At 54.9% G+C, this 22,124-nt stretch overlaps 1 protein-coding gene across 1 annotated transcript; it reads left to right on the forward strand.

Moving 5' to 3' along the window:
* The first annotated feature begins 2,366 nt into the window (after positions 1-2,366).
* Positions 2,367-3,358, forward strand: LOC120679971 (protein GLUTAMINE DUMPER 3-like). Its single transcript, XM_039961621.1, has one exon. It carries the CDS (start codon positions 2,485-2,487, stop codon positions 2,995-2,997), a length of 513 nt encoding a protein of 170 aa, XP_039817555.1. The 5' UTR covers positions 2,367-2,484; the 3' UTR covers positions 2,998-3,358.
* Positions 3,359-22,124: the final 18,766 nt, after the last annotated feature.

Below are 22,124 nucleotides of genomic sequence, written 5' to 3' on the forward strand. Positions count from 1 at the left end.
GTTACTGGTACCTGTCAGTTGCCATCACGATATTACAACGACGATTAGATGGAGCGCGATGGACCTCGCTCCATTATCTCCGGCCGCCGCTGCCGTCCTACGCGACCTGCGCCAGGTGAGCCAGGGCAGCCGCGCGCCATGGTAAATGGTAATGCCCAAGGCGCATGCCACCACCTGACCTGCCGTGGCTGGCGTGCGCGCGGACGCGGCGAGATCGGGCGCTCCCGGCCGGCGGCAGGGAATCTCCCGGAGGCGACTGATCGGACCCCCGGCGCCGGAACAATGGCCAGCCGCCGCGGGGCCCGACCGCGGGCGCCGTGCCGTGGTCTCCCTCCGAGGAGAGGAGGGCGACGGCGATCCCGTCCCCGCAGCTGACACGACGTATTATTCGCGCGGCCACCACGTCCCGCGCGGAACCGCCCCGACGTCCATCCGACGCGACGCCGCGCGCACTCGTGCCCTGTGCCTCGCCGGTGGCCAGTGGAGCCGCGTCCCCTCGGCCGGCCGCCGGCGGGGCGCTGGAGCTAGCTGCAACGCATCCCGATCCTACGGCCCCTCTCGTGCTCGCCGGTTGATCTGGTGCTAGCGCGCTGCTGCCACATGCACGGTGCGCTCGTGCACGGAAGCGCCTATGATCTGGGTGACTGGGCCGGACGTGCGCTGGGAGTCAGGGGCGCGCGCGGAGTGGTTGAGCGCCTGGGGGTCACTAGCTCCTGTCCTTTGCCGTCAATGGCGCATATGCACGGGATATACCAGCAGCACAAGCATGTAGACGACGGTAAATTTTAGGTGTGGTGCTTATTGGGTTGTCACTGGTCAAAAAGTTTGGCCCCATCTCGAGCTAGCCTGCTTGGTCATTTCTGTAGGCATTTCTAACCTTTTTTGTTTCCTTTTGTTAGAAATTCCTGCTCTCGATTAAAGTAAATACTGTCATGTCTAGCAATTGTCAATTGAGCAAAAGATCTTCATATCTGTTGTGGTTGTGTGATAGGCGTACGCATGGGAATATATTGGGGATTCACCAGGGAGGATGAAAAGGTCTTCTTCTAGAGAGCCCATGGACTAACCGATGCGAGTGAAAATAAACAAGAGCGACCAGAGATTAAAGGGTCAAAAAGGGGTAATAAACAAGAGCGACCAGAGATTAAAAGGGTCAAAAAGGGGTAATAGGACAAGATAGTAGAATCCATCCATTTCCGTTGCTGTGCTCGTCATTGCATTGATCTGATCAACATGGGTATGGTAGTATGTAGAGTTGTCCATAAAGGGCAGAGCAAGTTGCTAATGTCCCAACCTCCATGCATCTTATAGCCCCTCAAAGTCATCAAAGGTTGAAGACCCGCGTCAAAAAGGTAATTATAGTGTTGGTCGAGTGCATGCTCCAGCCTCTCCCCCGGATAAGATTTGTATCCAGGTATCTAAGCAGAGTATGAACAGAATCCCACATTGACAGTGCGAATCACCGGAAAAAGAAGAAGAGATTTAGGGTGGGACAGGAATGTCTGTGAGGTTTCTGTAAAATAGTATGCATCATGGTGCAGTTCAAGATTGTTAAAATCTAATAGGACCAGTACGTGGCCATGGGTCTTCTTTTAAGTTTCCTGAAAAAATAAACGAGAATTGGATCCACTACTAAAGCTCACAAGCAACTTGAAGAGTAATGCTACTGTAACGAAAACAAGTATGCTACGTAATAATCGCCTGAGCCTAATTGGCTTGTAGAACTATGCACACATGCATGGACTACTTCTAAGTTCTAGATTTTGTAATTTCAATTGCTTTGACTGATCAAATTTCAGGATAAATATGTTATATCGGTATCACTATTTGTTTATAAGTTATGGAGTGTTATGATGTAAATAACCCTTGTCTTGAGGCCGAACCCCAGCAAGATGAAAGTCCTATTATTTAAGGTTGGTGCTCCATGCTTTTCTCAGTGCCCTTATCCTGTAGCAACTTAACAAAGTTGGAGATGCACCATTTCTTGTGGATAAGTGCATTCCCCATGGTCCAATAAAATACTCCTCAAATGATACAATGATACTCCCAAAACATTTGAGAGAAGGAGCAAAAAGTGGCCATAAAGGAGAAACATAGGGCATACCAGGAGTTTCCTTTCCATTTTGCGTGGCCACCCCGGTGCCAACTCCCATGGTTGGTTGTCCAAAATTGCAAATCCTACACCTTGAGGAGCCCCTTGATGCAATTTTCTAACCCAAAGACCATGTAGTATAGACTTTTGCTCAAAGTGGCAGAGTGACCTCATAATCTATATTCCATGCTTTAATTTTCTTTTAGCAAATCCACCCAAGCAGTGACAAATTTCCCTCCTTTTTCCCTTTCCCTCCTTATAAATAACCCCTCTACCCCGTTGCACTGCAGTCTCACACACCATTACAGCTAGCAGAGCAGAGCAAAAGCTCTCAAGAACCCAAAGCCAGAAGCCCCGAGGATCGGAGAAGCGTACGGGAGCAGCACAAAACAATGAGGCCAGGAGCGGGGTTCAATGCGACAGCGCCGGCGGCGGCGAAGGCCGTGGTCGCCGGCAGCGCCGCGCATTCGGCATGGCACTCGCCGGTGCCGTACCTCTTCGGCGGCCTTGCCGCGATGCTGGGCATCATAGCCTTCGCCCTCCTCATCCTCGCGTGCTCCTACTGGAAGCTCTCCGGGTACCTGGAGGGCGGCGCCGGCCGCGGCGACGAGGACGGCTCCGGCGCCGACGGAGCGAAGCCGGCGGCCTCGGACCTGCCGCCGCCCATATGGGAGGAGAAGATACTGGTGATCATGGCCGGGGACGTGAAGCCGACGTACCTGGCCACGCCCATGTCGAGCAGGGCGTCCTCTTTCGGAGATCGAAGCAACAAGGGTGATGACGAGGCCGAGAAGAAGGTGCTGCAAGAAGTCGCCATGGCTAGCATCAAGCAGGATGCCGAGCAGAATGGTGAGCACAGCGAGAGCCGGAGAGAAAGACAGGAGCACCGCATCCCTGAGGTGTGAGTTCCACTTTTGAAGAAATTTTAGCTTAGGTTTGTTTTGGTTTCGCTCAGAGCTGAGAGCTGAGCGCGCTTTGGTGGCGCTGAAAACCATCTCCAAGGCAGCCCCGCCCGGAGTCGTAATTTTGTGGGGCTGTAACTTTTGCAACGACGATCAGAGAAGAATGGGGCTGATGAGGCCGTAATTTTGCTCAGTTAAATGTAATTTTTGCTATAATGGGAATGAAGTTATAGCATCATGATCGAGAAAAAGATCTTTTTTCAATTCGCTTAGGCTTTTGTTTCTTGGGAAAAGTTTGTGCTCGGTCGCTTTTTGTTTTTGCTCTCTGGTGAATGGAAATGGGAATATATTTTCCTTTTGCTTTTTTCTCTCTTTTTTTTCTCTCCTCTGCAGTGGCCAACTGGGCTGTTCGTGTGTGTGTGTGTGTGGGGGGGGGGGGGGGGGGGGGGGGGATCAGGTAGGGCACGCACTTTGCATGTAGTAGGGGCAGTAGGGTAAATCAAGGAGCAAAGTGGATGAGGATTAGTATTTGTTTCAGGTAGGACGCGGTGCGTCGATGGGCAAATTCTCATGATTGCGAATATTATGATCAGGTCAGCAGCAACTAACAACAGTGCAAATATTCTCCCTTTTTGGAGAGAAGAAGGATGAAGAATTCAGCAGCTGTTTCAATTCATTGTGGCGGTGGCACTGTTGTTTTCAGTATATCCAATCAGCCTAATTTTGGAGGCATGGTATAATGATGAACAGATTCTTGAAGGAGATGTGAGATACACACCATGATGGTGACATGGGGTTTTCAGTCAGATCTACCTGCTAGCTGCACGAGCTAGCATAGATCAAAACAAGAATTTCTGTGTGGTAAGTTATCTGTCCACAAAGAAAACAATTTCTTCTTGGCGCGCGCCTTCTTGTCTTGCGTCGTTGTATTATCAACTTTCATCTTCATACAATGATGCGCAGCTCTTCTGCGTATTTGAGGCAAAAACAATTCCTGGAAATTTGTCCTGGTTGCTTCATTTCCTGAGCCATTTCAGAGTGGTAAGTTATCAGTGAAATATTACCTTAAGTTTACCTGCAAAATTGTGTTACGTGTTTGTTAATCTATGTCTCGGTAGTCTATGTCGCCAAGGCAACCTTCAGCATTAAGGGTTGATCATGCAAAGCCACCAAGTCACTAACGACTAGATGGGACGGCAGCAGGGGCGGAGCCAGAAATTTGTTTTTTTCATTATTAGGATGGGCCAACTATATTAATTTATATAAAAATTTAATCAAATTTCAAATTTATAATGCAAAATTGGGAACCATGGGGGGCACCCCCCTAGCTACGCCCTTGGACGGCAGTGTGACGTGTCTGGAAATGTTAGCACGCCATCAAATATATTAATCATGCAGCATTCATAGTGGCGTAGTTGGAACTTGATAGAGCCAATTCGATCGACAGGCTCTTTTTTGAAGCATTTTACTACTCGTCAAGTCGTCATGGTGCGTCCAACGTACGTTGTTCTTCGCGGATAAGCATTGTGCTAGCTGCTACTGCTACTTTAGACGTGAATCTACACTTTCTACAATGATCGCTTGCTCTATTATTGCTGAAGCTTGCATTGGGTAATTCTGACATCATCACAAGTTCCAATGATCCTGACATCACAAATTCTACCGTCCACATACATGTACAGTACAGTAGGTGAATAGCAGTGCCGCCTCTCCATGTCAAGAACGGTGGTCGTCGGGTGCGCCGGCCGGCCAGCTCGATCGGCGAGGACGACGACGACGACGTCCTGGGCGGGCGCGGCCAATGGCCATGCCTTTCTCCGATCCGCTTCCATTTGGCGATCTGGACGCCTAGTGGCTGGCGATTTCTTGGACCAGGAAGGCAAAAGAGATGCCAGCGTTAGTGCATGCATGATTGATGGATCCACCTAAACAGCAATTAGCCACAGCAAGAAGCAAGCTGCTGCTGCTGCTGCTTTATGAAGTCATCCTTCCATTCCATCGTTGTAGTGGAGGCCACTTGCACATGAACTTCCACACCGGAGATGAAAAGCTTCTTTTTTTTGTTTTTTTTTTGCGAGTACTCTTTTTTTATTTGTTGATAAAGTTTCTTAGCTAGGGTTCACCAGATTAGAGTACACCAATAAGATAATGATCCTGAGAGGGCCGGCCGAGATAACGACGTTTTTTGGGGAGGGGGTGGTATGAACTCGGCAGGCAATGGTGATGTCAAACAGAGGTGGACAGCAACGGCGCTGCGGTACGAATGGATGTGTCGTGGCTCTAGAAGGAGGGACACAGCCGGGTGGCGTAGTGCACCCGCATAATCCCTGAGGGTGGTTACTCGGGGAAGTGCAGGCGATACCTCATATCTACTCATCAAGCAAGCACACAAGCACACTCGAGGATTTAGAGTTGTTCGGGCCGCCGGAGCGTAATACCCTACGCCCACTGAGGGTTGTATAGCACTTGTGTTTGTGGATGAGTCTATCCTCTGCCTCCCAAGTCCCCTTCCTTGGACTTGAGTCCTTCTCTAGCGGGTGTCCCCCTTTTATAGCGCAAGGAGGACGCGTACACAGGCGTTGGACCCCGACAGGTGGGTCCAACAAGGATGTATAGTCTACCACGAAAAAGATATTGATGGTGCTATAGTGATGGAGAATCTTTTGTCGGATATGCTTCATCGCCCTGTAACTCTCTGACCGAGGGGAGTCTTCACATGTCCCATCGGCGAGGTGCCCGTTGAGGCGGTGTAGGTTGCGGCGTAGACTGTTGGGTCTACCGCGTAGGCGTTATGATACTCCATCGCCGAGCTATCGTGTCTAACTAGCGTTGCAGTCTGATGCGCGCGGCGTGGGTGGCGCTAGCGGCTGCACTGTGCGCCTTGGTAATGTGCGATCAACAGTACAGCCTGGCAAAAGTCACCTCGGGCTCTGCTGTGGCAGAGCGAACTTAACGCCTCCCACATTGAATGCGGTAGGTGGGCGAGTCTTCCCGAGGAAGCTTCGCGGCCGCGCGCGTGCCTGCGCCTGCGGACACGTGGCGACTCCGGACCCCCCAAGGTGGGGTGCCTGTTCCCTCCCCGTCGAGGGGTCCGGATAGTATATGGGGGTCCGGGACCCGTGGGAGGTCCGGGCCCCCCCGGCTGTTTTGGCTGAGCACTCCCTTCTCCGGGACACGTGGCGTCACCGGACCCTTCCCTAGCAAGGGACGGGTCCGGGGCCACTGACCGGGTGAGAAAGGCCTCGGACCGCGAGGGCCTGGCTACTCAGGCCGTCAGCGTGTAGTCAAGGATAACTACGTGGCTCTCGTCTAGACACAGCAACACCTCTAGGACACGTGGTGTCACCGGACCCGTCCCGGAGCGTGAAGCGGGTTCGGGACCGTTTGTTTGGTGGGATGGAGCCGGACCCCAGGGGTCCGGATGCTCAGCCCCTTAGGGCGTAATTACGGATAACTACGTGAGTCTTAACACAGCAAGAGGGGGTACCCTAGTCCAGAGGTACCGACAGTGGCCCCCGGGCCCACCTCGGGGGAGGTACGAACCCGCAGGTGGGGCCATTATCGTGATGTGTTCTGGCACAACTTGGCTGTGTTGGCGTGCTCATGCGAGCGGGTGCTCCGGACCCCCTAAATGCCGTAGCACTTGTTGCCAGGTTCAGGTACTAGAGCGCTCTCCGTAGGGCGGTGAAGGTGAAGGCTTAGGGTATGGAACCAAGCTAAGCGGCTGCACGGACCTCGAACCGCCCAGGGAGCAATCACCACTTCCCCGGACCTGTCTCCAGGCGACCGTGGCGAGCGGTCTTCGCCGGAGCGGGCCACCGGAGTGGACTTGAGCGACCGTGGCGAGCGGTCTCCACCGGAGCGGGCCACCGGAGTGGACTTGAGCGACCGTGGCGAGCAGTCTCCGCCGGAGCGGGCCACCAGAGTGGACTTGAGCTGTCGCCATCGATCCACCGAGATACGTTACCGAACCTCGTGGTGGGGCATAGGAAACCACGCCTTATACTAGAAAGGGGGTCCGGACCTCTAGGTACGGCAGCCTCGGATACTAGGGTACCTGTAACAGGGCGGTGAAGTGTGTAGGCTTAGGGTACATTACCAGGCTAAGCGGCTACGCAGAACTTCTCCACCCCAGGATACAAGCACCACTTCCCCGGAGCAGGTCCCTAGAAGTTGGACCGCCTTCCAGCTAGAAGGGGTGTCCCGACCTGTCCACAAGCCAGCAACTCAATTTGGATCGTTAGCGAAAAGAGAAAAGACTCCGCACTGGAGAAGGAAAAACATGCAAGCCGAACGGACGAGTGCAATTAAGTTAATGTAAAGATAAGACTGAGAAAGTAAATCTCCTTTATTACTTGATTCGTGGTGTATATCAGAGGTCGGGATTACAAGGGCGGACCTCTACCGCTCTGGACCATACGTAGGCACCACATCATTACAAAGGAGAAACACGCTCAATCCTATCTAGGGGTAACCTTCAGCCGTCGTCCCGTAAGGGATGCACGTTCCTGGCCGGAGTGGAACTGCCACCTTGGGGGCTCTTCTCAGTCGTTGGAGGCGAAAGCGCCCTGGACGTGCCTATACAGCATCACCTCGGGAGCTTGCAGGGCCCTTCCCAGCATAAGAACTGTCCCACACTCAGATAGCATAGGAACAAATTCTTTGGCTTTGAATGGGAGTGGCCCTGCCGTTGCCAGCGGCCGATGGAAGCCAGCCCGATGGCCGCTCTCGATGTGCTGAAGCTGGCTTGCCGCCCAGTCGCAGCGGAAGGACGGGTGCTTGTTTGGACGAGCACGGAGCGTGGAGAAGGGCGGTCGTTCGCCGGCTCCACCTTGGTGCTCACACAGGGCCCCCGCGCCTTGTGGTGGAGGTCAACGCCTGTTTGCAGCAGCTCCAAGGGAGGCTTGTGCCAGGTGAGGGAGAAGGCGACATACATCCTTCCCGAGCCACAGCCGTCGGCTCCAGGTTCCATTTTGAGAGGAAACCTTGAGCCAACGCCGTGCCGCCGCAGGGGACTCAAAGAGCGGGGAGCGGGTCCGGGGCCGTTGGCCCGGTGAGGTCAGAGCCTGACCCCTGGGGCCTGGCTGCTCCGCCCCTTAGGGCGTAGTTACAGATAACTACGCGAGTCCTGCCGTGCTGCAGTAGAAGTGGGCATCCCTGCCACAGGGTACCGACAGTGGCCCCCGGGCCCACCTAGGGAGAGGTGACGAACCCGTGGGTGGGGCCACTACTGTGATTTGGCTCTGCATAGCTTGAAGCCTCTTACAGCAGGTTTTTTGTCCGGCTTTGACCATCCATCGGGTTTTTCGCTGCCTCATCACATCGCAACGGCTTACTGACTCGTGGCCCCCACTCACAGTGGTACACCTAGTCAAGCGAGCGATGCTCGGCATTGTTGTGGCCGGAGTAAACGGGATATTTACCACCAGCGCAGTTCCCGAAAAGCCTGGCCATGCCAGCGCTTAATGCGCGCACGTCGGCTCAGCTTCCGTCTCGCTTCGCTCGCGGGCGACGGTTCAGATCCCGCCTTATCACACCTTTGTTTGTTATCCGCCCTCCCTGACAGGCGGGCCTGGGCCCCCTTATCATGGACTGGGCGGTTAACACCAGGCGTGGGCGCCGCTTGGGTTCCAGCGATGGTTCTGGGGGCGCACTGGTTGGGTCAGGCTTCATAAAGGGACAAGTCGCATAGCGCGGTTATTTTTCCTGAAGCGCCGGATCGCTCACCTTGCTGCACGTGCTCAGGGATTTCCTGAAGCGCCGGATCGCTCCCCTGAAGCAGCGGCCGCGTCCTTCTTGGAGCTTCACCGGCCCCAACGACTGCAGCAGGACCCACTGCGGAGAGGGGAGCGATCTGACCCAGGAAGCCCTGGAGGTCCTGGTGCGGGCGGTGATGGGGGAGATCTTCATCCCGGAGCACCTGATCCTTCCTCAGGGTGTTGTTCCCCTCTGCGAGGACTCACACCTGAGGACAGCGGTGCTGGCCACCCTGCCGACCCTCGACGACGGTGGGTTGGCACCGCGCCAGACTGGAGGCGACCCGGACCGCGAGATCCGGATCCCTGGTGCATCCGAGGAGCAAGCCGTGCCGAGCGCCACAGGGTCCAGCCCTACTGCCAAGGGCAAGCAGGACGTGGCTGGTAGCGCCGCCACGAGCGGTCCCAGCTAGGCCCGGGGCAGCTCCGGCACATTGTCGGGGGATGCGGACCGGCGCAGGTTGCACCGGGGCGACGGGACCCCAGTTGTGGAGCCCACCGTGAAGCGTCAGAGGACCGCTGAGGACGCGGGCCAGGGTAGCTCCCGGGCCCCCAGCCCTCGCGGGACCTCCGCGGTAGCCGTGCCGCCACCACCGCCGCCGAGAGATGTCTCCCCCCGGCAGCAACAGCAGCAGCAGCAGCAGCAGCCACGGAATGCACCTCCACCGCCGCCACGGGAGCAGCAGCAGCAGCAGCAGAAGCAATCGCCGAGCCTCCGTGGACGCTGGAGACCCGGCGCTTCAGGGTAAGTGTTATTTCGCTCACTCCCCTTATTCTTGGTGCTCTGCTTTTAACTGAAGGCTTCTTCTCTTTGTTTGCCAGGGCCCCTCGCCCAAGCAGTTCTTCCACTGCCGCTGGCTCGTCAGCGGGGGTCCAGGCGACCGGGACCTCGATGGCGACGGCGGGAGCGACGGCGGGTGCGGGGAACTCGGGTGTGGCGGCTTCCGCTAACCTGGTGGTGCCCAACACGACGACGGCGGGTGTGCCAGCATCAGGCTCAGCAACGCCTGACGCGGCGGCGGCGGATGCGCCAGTGCCAGGCGTAGCCACACCCGACACGGCGGCAGCGGATGCGCCAGTGCCAGGCGCAACCACACCCGACGCTGTGGCCCCCGAGGCCCCGGCCACGGCAACAGTCGCGCCGACACCGGTCTTGGCGACGGCGAGCGCAGCGGCGGCACGCACGGCAACGGCGAGCACAGCTGCTCCTGAGGTCCCGGCGTCTGTACCGGACGTCCCATCCCCCAGTGCTCAACCTGCGGCAGAGGAGGAGCTGGAAGAGGTCTCTGGTAGGCAGCTCCTGCAGGGTCCCCTAGAGGAGGAAGCAGCTCCGCTCCCCCGGGTGCTGATCCGGGTCCAGCGGGCCATAGAAGAGGCAACCTCTACCGCCGAGGCGGCCTTCCGGCGGGAGTGGGCGGCCCTGGAGAGCGAGCGCCAGTGCCTCGGCGACTGGCACACCCACCTGGAGGGGCGTACGAAGGCAGAAGCCTCCCACGCCGCACGTGTTCGGTCTGAACTCAAGGCCGACCAAGAGTCCTACCGTGCCAATCTCCGGAAGGTGTTCGACCGGGAGGTTATGGTGGCGAGCCGGGAGAAGGCCCTGGCGCAGCGAGAGGCGGCCTTTGCCAAAGAGGAGGCCAGCCTCGCTGCACAGCGGTCCGAGTTCAAGTCTCGCTGCCAGGGACTTGAGGTCCACAAGCTGGAGCTCAACAAGCTCTCCGGGTCCCTACACCAATGGCGCCAGGAGCTGTAGGAGGCTGCCAGCAAGCAGACTGCTGCCGAGATGGAGCTTGAGCAGGATAGGAAGTCCCTTGCAAGGCGGGAATCCCTCACCACCAACATGGAGCTCCAGCTCGAGCGCCAGCGCTACGCCCTCAAGTCCTGAAGGAGTCAGCGGCGAAGACGAAGGCCGAGCTCGAGGAGAGGACCCGCGAGGTGGAGGCGGCCAAGGCAGCCCTGGACACCCGTGAGGTGGAGGTCGAGGAGAGGACCCGCGAGGTGCAGGAGGCGGTCCAGGAGGCAGTCCGGAAGCTGCAGGAGGACCAGCGCCAGGGGGTCCAGTGGATCGTCGACTGGGCGAGCGAAGCGAGCTTAGCGTTGGTGCCACTTGGAATGAGTCTAATCCAAGTGGTGAGGCCACCAGCTTTGATTGCTGACGCCCTCCCAGTGCTGAACTCTGCTTCAGACAGACTCCGACGTCTGGAGCCGATCCTTGCTGGCCAGCTTGAAGCCGAGGGCCGCGAGCTGATCCCGATGGTGGCGGAGCACATTCTGACTTGCCTCCGGAGCCACGACCCAGCCATCTCGCTAGCCCCCGTGGTCAATGGTCCAGTGGCGGAGACGGAGGCCGCTGCTCGGGAAAGCGTGCGGGAGGTCGTCGACTTCGTAGCCGCCTACTTCAAACGGGAGCATGCAGACTCCTGAGCTGGACATTGTACTTTTGTTTTTTTGCGTTATGTAACGAACATTGTACTTGTTGAAATTTTAATAAAGGAAAATTTCAACTTAGCTGTTTGTCAGTTGCTCTGGTTGCAGTATACAGCACCCCGGCGCCCTGACTCCCTGGCAGATAGGTTCAGTTGTTAGGACCTATCTGCCATCCGAGCCACAGAAGACACTCCGGACCCCCGTATGAGGTTGAGCAAGCGTCCTTGGGCATAAGTGTAGCATAGATTGCAACTCGAACGAGCGACTTATTCCCTGTATAGCAGAAAAGCTACAGAGAGGAAAATTAAACCCGCTTATATGGTAGTAATGATACTGCAACTTAGCTGTTTGACGCATGCAGAATCGATTCTTGGTGTCTGGCTCAAAGCAAACGCCCCGGCCCCCTGGGAGACAGGCTCAATTGTTTTGAGTCTGTCTACCATAGAGACTGGACCTCGATCTGCATGAAGCCTTTAAGCGGAGTCCGGGACCTCCTGGTAGGTAGGCTCAATGGTTTGAGGCTAGCTACCACCAGTCAAGGCTTTAACCTGCGTACCACTCAAAGTCACAGCTTAGTAGCAGGCCCGCGGGACCTGTTCTGGACCAGCCCCAGGCTAGTACGAGGTCCGGAGCTCCGGATACACAGGTCCAGGGAGTTCAATGCTAGTTACAGAGTGGTGGAGTGTGTAGGCTTAGGGTGCGGAACCAGGCTAAGGCGCTACACAGGGCTTCGAACCACTCCAGGAAACAAACACAACTTTATCGGACCTGGCTCCAACATTCCAGACCCCTCCTAGCAGTGGGTGAGGTCACTCTGTCGTACTCGATCCTTTGAGATATGGAGCTGGACCTACCGTGTAGGACTTAGGAAGCCAACCCTTGAGCTAGAACGAGGTACGGGCCCCTAATTACCTAGCTCCGGGTACTAGAGCACTCGTTACAGGGTAGTGGGGTGGTGGAGTGTGTAGGCTTTGGGTACGGAACTGGCTAAGCGGCTACACAGGACTCCGGACCACCCCAGGAAACAAGCACCCTCTCTCCAGAGTAGATCCTTAGGGGTCCGGACCCCTCTCCCAGCAGCTAGGGGGTCCGGACCTGTATGGTAGTCCAGCAACTCAATACGGATCTTAGCTGTAGCGACCAGAGTGGAAGTCCGCGCGGGGATTAGAAAAGTAAAATCGCGAGAATCGAAATGCGAAATAAAATTTGACACAAAGACAGAACTGGGAGCAAATCTTTCCTTTGCCACTTGATATACATGGCTGGCGCGATGGATGCCAGAGGCCGGGTTTATGAGGGCAGACCTCTACCGCTCTGGTCCGCGCATTAATGCTAGCCGAAGGTGCAATGGATGCCAGAGGACGGGTTTACAGGGATGGACCCCCACCGCTCTGGGCCGCACGCTAATTCTATCTTATTACAAAGGAAAAATTCATTTCCCTATTCTGCCTAAGTGTAAAACTTACGCAGATGCTCTATATTCCATGGGTTGGGCAGCGGCACCCCATCTTCTGTGGCAAGGCGAACGGATCCGGGCCGGCATACTTCTGTAACCTTGAAGGGCCCCTCCCAGTTGGGGGAGAGTTTATGGAGCCCTGCTCGGTTCAGGATTCGCCTCAGGACGAGGTCGCCAGCCCGGAGCTCCCTACTATGCACGAACCGTTGATGATAGCGCCTGAGCACCTGGTTGTAGCATGCATTTCGGATTGCTGCTCGCCACCTTCGTTCGTCAATGAAGTTCACATCGTCTCGCCGTAGCTGCTCTTGCATGGATTCGTCAAAAGTTTGGACCCGTGGTGAGCCCAGGTGAATTTCTGGGGGAAGGCACGCTTCAGCCCCGTAGACCAGGAAGAATGGAGTCTCCCTGATGGCTCGGCTGGGTGTGGTCCGGTTGCCCCATAGTACGCACGGAAGCTCATCAACCCATTTGGCACCATGCTTCTTCAAGCAGTTGTAGGTGCGGGTCTTGAGTCCCCTGAGGATCTCTGCAATCGCTCTCTCGACCTGTCCATTGCTGCGGGGGTGTGCCATGGACGCAAAGCATAGCTAGATGCCGATGTCCTCGCAGTACTCCTGGAAGAGTCTGCTTTTGAATTGGGTCCCGTTGTCCGCGATGATGCGGTTTGGGATGCCAAATCTGCACACAATGGACTTGAGGAATGCGACTGGTGATTTTTTAGTGATATTCACCACAGGGGTAACCTCCGGCCACTTTGTGAACTTGTCGATGGCGACGTAGAGGAACCGGTACCCGCCGACGGCCTGGGGGAACGGCCCTAGGATATCCACGCCCCATACGGCGAATGGCCATGAGGGCGGGATCATTTGCAGAGCTTGAGCCGGTGTGTGTATTTGCTTTGCATGGAACTGGCATGCTTTGCAGGACTTTACCAGCTCAACCGCATCCTAGAGTGCTGTCGGCCAGTAGAAGCCATGCCGAAAGGCCTTGCCAACAAGCGTGCGAGATGAGGAATGACTTCCACACTCGCCTCCATGGATCTCCGCGAGCAACTCGCGGCCCTCTCCCTGGAAAATGCACCGCATGAGGATACCATTGGCGCCACGGCGGTAGAGATCCCTTTCTACCACCGCGTAGCGTTTAGCCAATCGTACTATGCGCTCAGCGGACACATCGTCATCAGGGAGGATATTGTCTTTCAGGTAGTCCCGGATCTCGGAGATCCATGCATCGGGAGTTCCCTGAGCAGGTGGGAGTGGCTCTATGAGGTCTCCAGGATCCTCAACAGAGCTCGTAACCCAGGGCGGGCACCACAGGTGGAATGCCGCCGGGACCGCTAGCTTCGAGGTGCTAGCTTGATCCCCTTCACCCAGTTCGGCAGGCTGGGCGGTAGGTTTCAGCAGCCGTCTTTCGAAGATGCCCTCGGGCACGGATGCCCAGGTGGATGCTCTCGCGGAGAGATCATCTGCTGCCGAGATGAGTTCGCGGGGAACATGTTGCAGTTCCAAGGTGTCGAAGTCCTTCTCGAGCTTCCTCACGTGGATGAGGTATGCCGCGAGCTGGGGATTGTTGCAGCTGCAATTCTCTCGGACCTGCTTGATGATTAGCTGAGAATCCCCCTTCACCAGGAGCTGCCGGACCCCAGAGATAGGGCTTGTGTCAGGCCAAAGATCAGAGCTTCGTACTCCGCCATGTTGTTGGTGGCCTTGAACTCAAGGTGCACCATGTACTTCAGCTGATCTCTGTTTGGGTTGATGAGGACCACACCAGCTCCAGCCCACTTCTTGCGGACGGACCCGTCGAAGAAGAGTGTCCAGTGGGGCTCGATGAAGACTGGTGTCCTGATTTCCGACTCCGGGTGTCTGGCGTTGAGGTCCGGACCCCAAGAATTGCTTGGGGAAGGAGTCCATTCCGCTATGAAATCAGCCAGGATTTGGCTTTTGACTGCATGGCGCGGCTGAAATTCTAGTTGGAACTCAGCCAACTCTGCTGCCCACTTGGCGAGGTTGCCCGTGGCATTGGAGTTGTGCAGGATCACTCTTAGCGGGTAAGAGGTCACTACAACAACTCGGTGTGCCTGAAAGTAGTGGCGCAGTTTCCTGGACGCAATAAGTATGGCATAGATAAGCTTATGCGTCTCAAGATACCTGGCCTTTGCCTCGTGGAGGACTTCGCTGATGTAGTAGACTGGCTTTTGGATGGTCCGGACCCTGGTGACCGGGTCCGGCTCGCCCTTATCCACCACGTCAGGTCCTTGGGTCCCCAGCGGTTCTGGGTTCCCACTAGAATGAGGCTCCTCCGGACCCCCTTGTCCGGGGTCCGGACCTTCAGGCAGAGGTGAGGCTGACGGGCCCCCATGTCCGGGGTCCGGCTCACCATCCTTGGCCGGGGCGACCCTGGTGTCCCCCTGGCGAGCTGGATCCGTCCTCTCGGCGACCAGAACCATGCCGACCGCCTCAGCAGATGCAGTGAGATACAGAAACAACGTCTTACCTGGCTCTGGAGCCACCAATACTGGCAGTGAGGTGAGATGCTGCTTCAGTTCCTGGAAGGCTTGTTCAGCCTCTTCAGTCCATGAGAATGGACCGGACCTCCTCAATAGCTTGAAGAAGGGAAGGGCCCTCTCAGCCAGCCTCGATATGAAGCGGCTAAGAGCGGCGAGAGATCCAGTAAGCTTCTGGACCTCCTTGATGCGGCCAGGAGGCCTCATCGCCTCGATCGTCTTGATCTTGGCTGGGTTTGCCTCGATGCCTCGATGTGAGACCAGGAAACCCAACAGCTTCCCTGCCGAGACGCCAAAGATGCACTTCTCGGGATTCAGCTTCGTGCGCGTGGCGCGCAGTCGGTCGAAGACGAGGGACAGGTCCTCAACTAGTGTTGACCCTACCTTAGTCTTGACCACAATGTCATCAATATATACCTCAACAATATCTCTAATTAGATTACAGAATGTTTTGTTCATAGCTCGTACAAACGTGGGTAAGGCATTCCTCAGACCATATGGCATGACAATATAGCAATAAAGATCATCTACTGTTACAAAAGCAGTATGCTTCCTATCCTCTCTAGACATCTGAATCTGGTGGAAACCAGAGTATGCATCTAGGAAAGACAAAAGGTCACACCCGGAGGTGGAGTCCACGATCTGATCGATACGTGGAAGAGGATAGGGGTCTCTAGGACATGCATTGTTGAGGCTGGTGTAGTCGATGCACATCCGTAGCTTCCCGTTGGCCTTTGGGACGACGACCGGGTTGGCCAACCACTCGGGGTGGTGGACCTCCTCGATGAAGCCAGCGTGTAGCAGCTTGTGGACCTCTTCACGGATGAAGTTCTGCCGCTCCACGGACTGCTTCCGAGGCTTCTGGCGCACCGGCGTGGCGTCGGAGTAGATCCTCAGATTGTGCTCAATCACTTCCCTAGGGATCCCGGGCATCTGTGACGGTTCCCAGGCAAACACGTCGACATTTGCCCGAAGGAAAGTGATGAGCGCGTCTTCCTATTTCTCCTCCAGGTTTCCCGCGATGCGGGTGGTCCTGGAAGAGTCGGCTCCGATCTGCACCGTGTTCACCGGAACGTTGTCCGGATCAGACGGCTGAACATTAGGTGCCCTGGCTTGCGAGATGGATGGGTCCTCCTCGGAACGTGCAGCCTTTGCCGCCAGAGCGTGCAGTCTCTCAACTGCAGTGACGGCAGCGGTGCGGTCACCCCGCACGGTGAGGACACCGGCAGGGGAAGGCATCTTCAGGGCCAAATACCCGTAATGGGCAATGGCCATGAAGCGGTAGAGTGCCGGCCGGCCAATGATGGCATTGAACGGGAGGTTCACCTCCGCAACATCGAACTGGACGCTCTCTGTGCGGAAGTTCTCCTCGGTCCCGAACGTGACCGGCAGAGTGATGCTCCCACTCCGGAGAATGGGCGAGAGGGAGTCAGCTTGGACTCCAGGATCTGCAGCTGCTTGAACGCTGCATAGCTAATGACGTTGAGGCCAGCCCCACCGTCAATCAGCACGTGATAGAGCCTGACGTTGGATATGACAGGGGCGGTGACCAGAGGTAGTACACCAGCCCCGGCCATGTTCTCCGGGCAGTCGAATGGCCCGAAAGAGATGGTGGTGTTCATCCACCTTTGGTGCGGCGCCGCCTTCGGGACCCCAAGCTTCACCGAGAAGACCTCTCGGCGAAGGGCCTTCACGTCCCGCCGGGAGACAAGCTCCCAGCTTCCACCGTACACTACGTACAACTTCTTGCGGCGGTCGTCGTTGTCGGAGTCAGAGTTGTCATCGTGGTACACGCCCTTCAGCTCCCAAGCGGGGGATTGGTACCCCAGCTCCTTCTCCCCGGCAGCGGTCTCGCTGTCGGAGGCTTTCTCCTTTCCAGACCGCTGGCGAGGAGGAGGTGAGCCGTCCTTGGAGGACTGCTCACGCCGCCCACTGACCCGCTTCGCGAGTTTTTGGATCTCGCGACAGTCAGCGGCGATGTGGCGAGCGGTGGGATGCACTGGGCATGAACCTCCGCTGCCACCTTGCGGCATGAACCATGGAGACGAGCAAAGATGATCTAAGACCATCTAAAGTCCCCCTACCTGGCGCGCCAAATGTCGTGGTGTGGCAAACCACAGCCGGGTGGCGGAATGCACCCGCCTATGCCCAGAGGATGAGTACTCGGGGGTTAGCTATGACTAGTTCGATCTCGCTCAAGAACACGATGAACACAACCGGTTTAGAGTGGTTCGGGCCGCCGGAGTGTAATACCCTACGTCCACTGTGTGCTGTATTGCTTGAGTCTGGGTGAGCTCGGAGAGAGCTTGGTCTGTGTGTGTGTGCTCGAGAGAGCTTGTCCTGTGCAGCGAGCGCCTCCCTTTTATATCTCAAGGGAGGCGCGTACATGGCCGTTGGGTCCCCGACAGGTGGGCCCCAAATGATGTAGTATAAGATAACGTACTGTTCATATATTATGGCATTGCAGGCGGAGGAGATCTCATTCCTGGATTTCCTTGCCTGCCCGCGGGGATCCTCCGTCCAGCGTATCCATGCCATGTCTTGTCGAAACGGCGCCAGGCGTAGCTTGCGGCGTCACCTGCAGCTTGGCCGAACGGGCCGTGTAGCTTGCGGCGTAGGCGGCATGATGGAAAAGTGCCGTGTCGTCGTATCCAATTAATGCGGCAGACGGGCTCTATGCGGATGCGGCGCAGGCGGCTGCACTGTGTACCTCGGTAATTCGCGGTCCACAGTGAGACCTGACAAAGGCTGTCCCGCGTGCCGCGGCGGCAGAGCATGCCTCAATCACCCGCATTAAATGCAGTGGGTGGGCGAGTCTTCCAGCGGAAGTCCCGCGCCCGCACTCGTGCCTGCGGGACACGTGGCGGCTCCGGACCCCCCGGCGGTATGTTGGTTCTTCGCGCTTGGGAGGTCCGGATGGACGCGGGAGGCCCCGGACCCCTAAGGGGGGTCCGCGCCTTCGGCTGTTGGTTCGGAGCTTCCCTTCCTCAGGGATACGTGGCGTCACCGGACCCGTTCCAGAGCGGGGAGCGGGTCCGGGGCCGTTGGCCCGGTGAGGTCAGAGCCTGACCCCTGGGGCCCGGCTGCTCCGCCCCTTAAGGCGTAGTTACAGATAAATACGCGAGTCCTATTTTGCTACAGTAGAAGTGGGTATCCCTACCACATAGTACCGACAAGATGTATATGAGGCTGCACGGAAGAAAGATTCAGTGGAGCTATCAGACGACGACGACGGCCACCAACGCACCCGTCTAAGTTGCCCGCCGCATCGCAGGCGACCACAACCGGCGTCCATCATGGCCTGTTTTGCTCCTCATATTCATTCTTCCCTCTGTTTTTTTAACCTGTTGTTCTTGTAGTAATACAGTAATTTTGTTTGCACATAGTAGGTATACACACACGCACACACAAACCTTTTGTTCTTTCTTTTTACAATAAAAGGAATCTGGAAATTGTATTGACCCGTACTGTGCCCAAGCCTTTGTGCTGATCGATCTACGAAGGAATCTGAAATGTTGTGTATCCTGATGTCATCTCTTCACACAGTATCGTGTGTTGTTTGTGAGCTCTGGTGCTGTTCCAGCTGGTTCATGCTCGGGCAATGGGCATCACTCGTATCGCAAGTGCTGAAGTGGAGTTCCATCTCAGCCATGGGCCATGGTGTCCCTTGTTAACAACTTGCGCTGGCGTGTATGTGGCGCCCCGACCCCAAGTGGCTCTTCTCGTGCTCCCTCCTTGTCCGGCTGCTCGCAACCAGGTACAGAGCTAGCACCTAGCAGTAGACCCTCGCGTTCGTGCCTAGGAGTAGGACCACCGGGAAGTCGGAGGTGGGGGGAGAGAGATGGCAGGCATCCCTGTCATGTGTGGCGTGATCCCGAAGCGAGCGAGGGAGCGAGCAACGACGGGCCTCTTCGCTTCTCCTTTCCCGATTTATTTCGACTTATTTTAGTTTATTTTTTCTCACATGATACTATTGAATCAGCCGAAATCAGCCGACTTTTAAATCAGCCGAACAGCCCCACAGCCGCAGCTCCCCCCCTCCTCGATGGGCTCGGTTGGCCGCGCGCCGCGTCGTCGCGTCCATGTCCAACTGGGGACGACGCCGTGGGGTTGCCACCAGCTACGGCATTGGCACGCGGCGCCAGTGCTGCTGCGCCGCGCGCCCCCGCTCCATTATTGGCACGGTCCTATGTACAGCCGGGCGTCCGTTTCCGGCCGCTTGATCGTACGGATCGGTCGGCGAGTGGGCGCCGCGTTTGGATGGAGCTTCGTCGTTACGCTAGCATCCTTTACGTCGTTACGCGATCAACAAGACCAGTCGTGCCACTTGGATTCATGCGTGGCAATGTCCTCGTCGTATGCAATTCACCGGAACCGGCTCCTGGTCACACATTTACAAGTTGAACGCCGGCCGGTGGAGGCTTCTCAGACAAAGGGGCTCGGCGTCGCGGCGACCGCGACGGACACGTACGGGCGGACGCGGACGCGGCGGGGGCGGCCACCGCCCACCGGAGAGCGGCAGTATCTGGCGTGGGGTGGGGGAATAATTAATGATGCGGGAGACGGCGGAGGGCGACGCGCGGGGCGGCGTCCTTCAGGTGTCGAGGAGGAGCCGCCGGAGAGGGACGGCCGCACCGGCGCAGACCGACGCGGGGGCGCGGGCGGGCGGTGGCTGGCTGGTGGCAGCGCTGGGCCGGCCGTGCACCGTGCACGAGGGGGACGCGACGCGACGCCGCGTGAGTGCCGCAGCGGCTCGCGTCGCATCGCCCTGTTGTCTGTTGCTGCTGCTGCTGCTGGCTGAGGTGAAGCGTCGCGGTACTCGGCGAGCTCCGTTCCTTGGGGCATTGCGAAGCTGGGATGAGCGAATCTCCCTCCGTACAAGAATGAAGAATAGAAGAATCCTTGTCAGTTCTGTTCCGGTGCTGCTCACGTTCAGATAGGGATGGACGGACGCTGGAAGTAGGGGCGTAAATTGTTGACCTTGGGATGCATCTCTAATTCTTCTTACTTCAAATATTTAACTATTTCTTTAAAATAAGATTCTATTTTAAAAAGTAGAATAAATACATTATAAAGAAGTAAAAAAGATTGAAGGTGCATCTAAAATTGTTAATTTGCACCCCTAGCTGGAAGCATATTTTTCTGCATGTGCAGTGTCAGGAAGAGCATAGAAAAAACACGGTCTTGGGCTCGTGGTGCTTTGATACACAAGTAAAGCGCGGGTATTTGGCCTGCTAGATGAGGCCCACTTAAGATCTGAGACAAAGGCCGGCCCGACGCTTGCCCGCCCCGGCCGTTTTGCAGCCACATGTGACCCACATGACACGGCAGGCACACCAGGGCCATTATGGATGCGGCAGATAGAAAGCCCAGCTGACGTCTCGCGGCCCAAGTCTAGTGACCTTCGCGCGTCGTCCGCGTCCGACGACGCACCATGCCACCAGCTCTGTTCTGTAGAGTGTAGACTGTAGACTGTAGGCGCGGAGCCGGGGCACCGCCGTGCTGCTCGGCTGCTCGTTCCGCCCAAGCCGGGCGGTCATGTCTTTTGTTTCTTTTGAAAGACCCGAAACACTGCCAATTCATTTAAGAACGAGAACCAATAGCAGTTTTACAAAACAAGCTTGAAGCTTTATACATCCGATAAAGTTTGCTACTCCTTCCATTTCAAATTACAAGTGAGAATCAAATTATTTTTATGTTTGACCAAATTACAGAAAATATTATAACAATTTATAGCACCAAATAAATATATTATAAAGTACATTTAATGAAAAATTAATGATACTTTGGTATCATAAATATTAATACTTTATTGCATAAATTTGGCCAAATTTGAAATATTTTGATTTTTAAAAAGTTGGAATAACTTACAGTTTAGAACGGATGCAGTACTTGTGAGCTTTTTTTTCTTTTTGGCTATGGTACAGGTGACAGTTGGGTACGAATTTGAGATGAGAGGTCACAAGTTCAGGATAAGTGAACAGCTGAAAAGAGAACGGAGTAGAATCGGCTGGTCTAGTGGTCTCCGATTCAGAAATACTAGTCTATCAACCCCGTGCTCTCGTACAGGCTAATTAGAATTAATATAAAAATAAGATTAATAATTATAATTATCTATCTCACGCCCTTTTCATCTATTAAATATTCTAACACATACTCTAAAATATCTATTTATCATTATTTAGTTATAATAGATTTTATTTTGTGCACATCTATATGTATTCAATATATGTTTGGTTGAACTATTTGTTTGTGAATTGATATTCTTATCACTTCCATCATACATGAATATATGGTGACATATATCGTGGGTAGTATTTTTATATAAATAATATAATAATAATGATAGAAATAATAATTTTAGAATTTTATATTGGTACACTTTAATATATTATTATAATTATATAATTTAGATTCAGATTTATGAGTAATTTAACTTGTAATAATAATGACATAATTGAATAATTTATATGCAAATTTAGAGGGGTATTTTTATTATTTTTATAATGGCATAGGTGGATAATTTACACAAAGATTAGGGGGTTACTTTAGATTTTTTTTTATAATGGCAGAGGTGGGTAATTTAGATACATGTTTAGGGGGTTACTTTAGTCTATTTTTATAATGGCAGATATGGGTAATTTATTAGGAAAGATAACAGATCCTATGGTTATTATAATTAGAGTTGCTGAATTGATGGCTGAATGTTTCTGATTTTTGTGAGAATTTATAGAATCTCTCTATTTTTTTAGAGTGTCCACATAAAATCCTAGGTGGCTTCACGTGGAGGCTCTATATGAGCCTCCAATTAGTAATAGTAAAATTCTTCCTCTTTCTCTGTAGAACTTTCTAGAAGCTTCTCGATTTTATTTTTCTTCTCTCATACTCCATGGTCTTGTATCCAGTATTTGGGTTCGTGAAACAATATCACAATTTAGTCCACCACACAATACCGGTACAGAAGTCTGCATTTCCGGCCGTGATG

The sequence above is a fragment of the Panicum virgatum genome, chromosome 6N (assembly GCF_016808335.1).
Source record: "Panicum virgatum strain AP13 chromosome 6N, P.virgatum_v5, whole genome shotgun sequence".
Classification (NCBI taxonomy): Eukaryota; Viridiplantae; Streptophyta; class Magnoliopsida; order Poales; family Poaceae; genus Panicum; species Panicum virgatum.

What these genes read in the sequence shown, in the direction of transcription:
- LOC120679971 (XM_039961621.1), top strand. Translation starts at nt 2,485, where the DNA reads ATGAGGCCAGGAGCGGGGTTCAATGCGACAGCGCCGGCGGCGGCGAAG.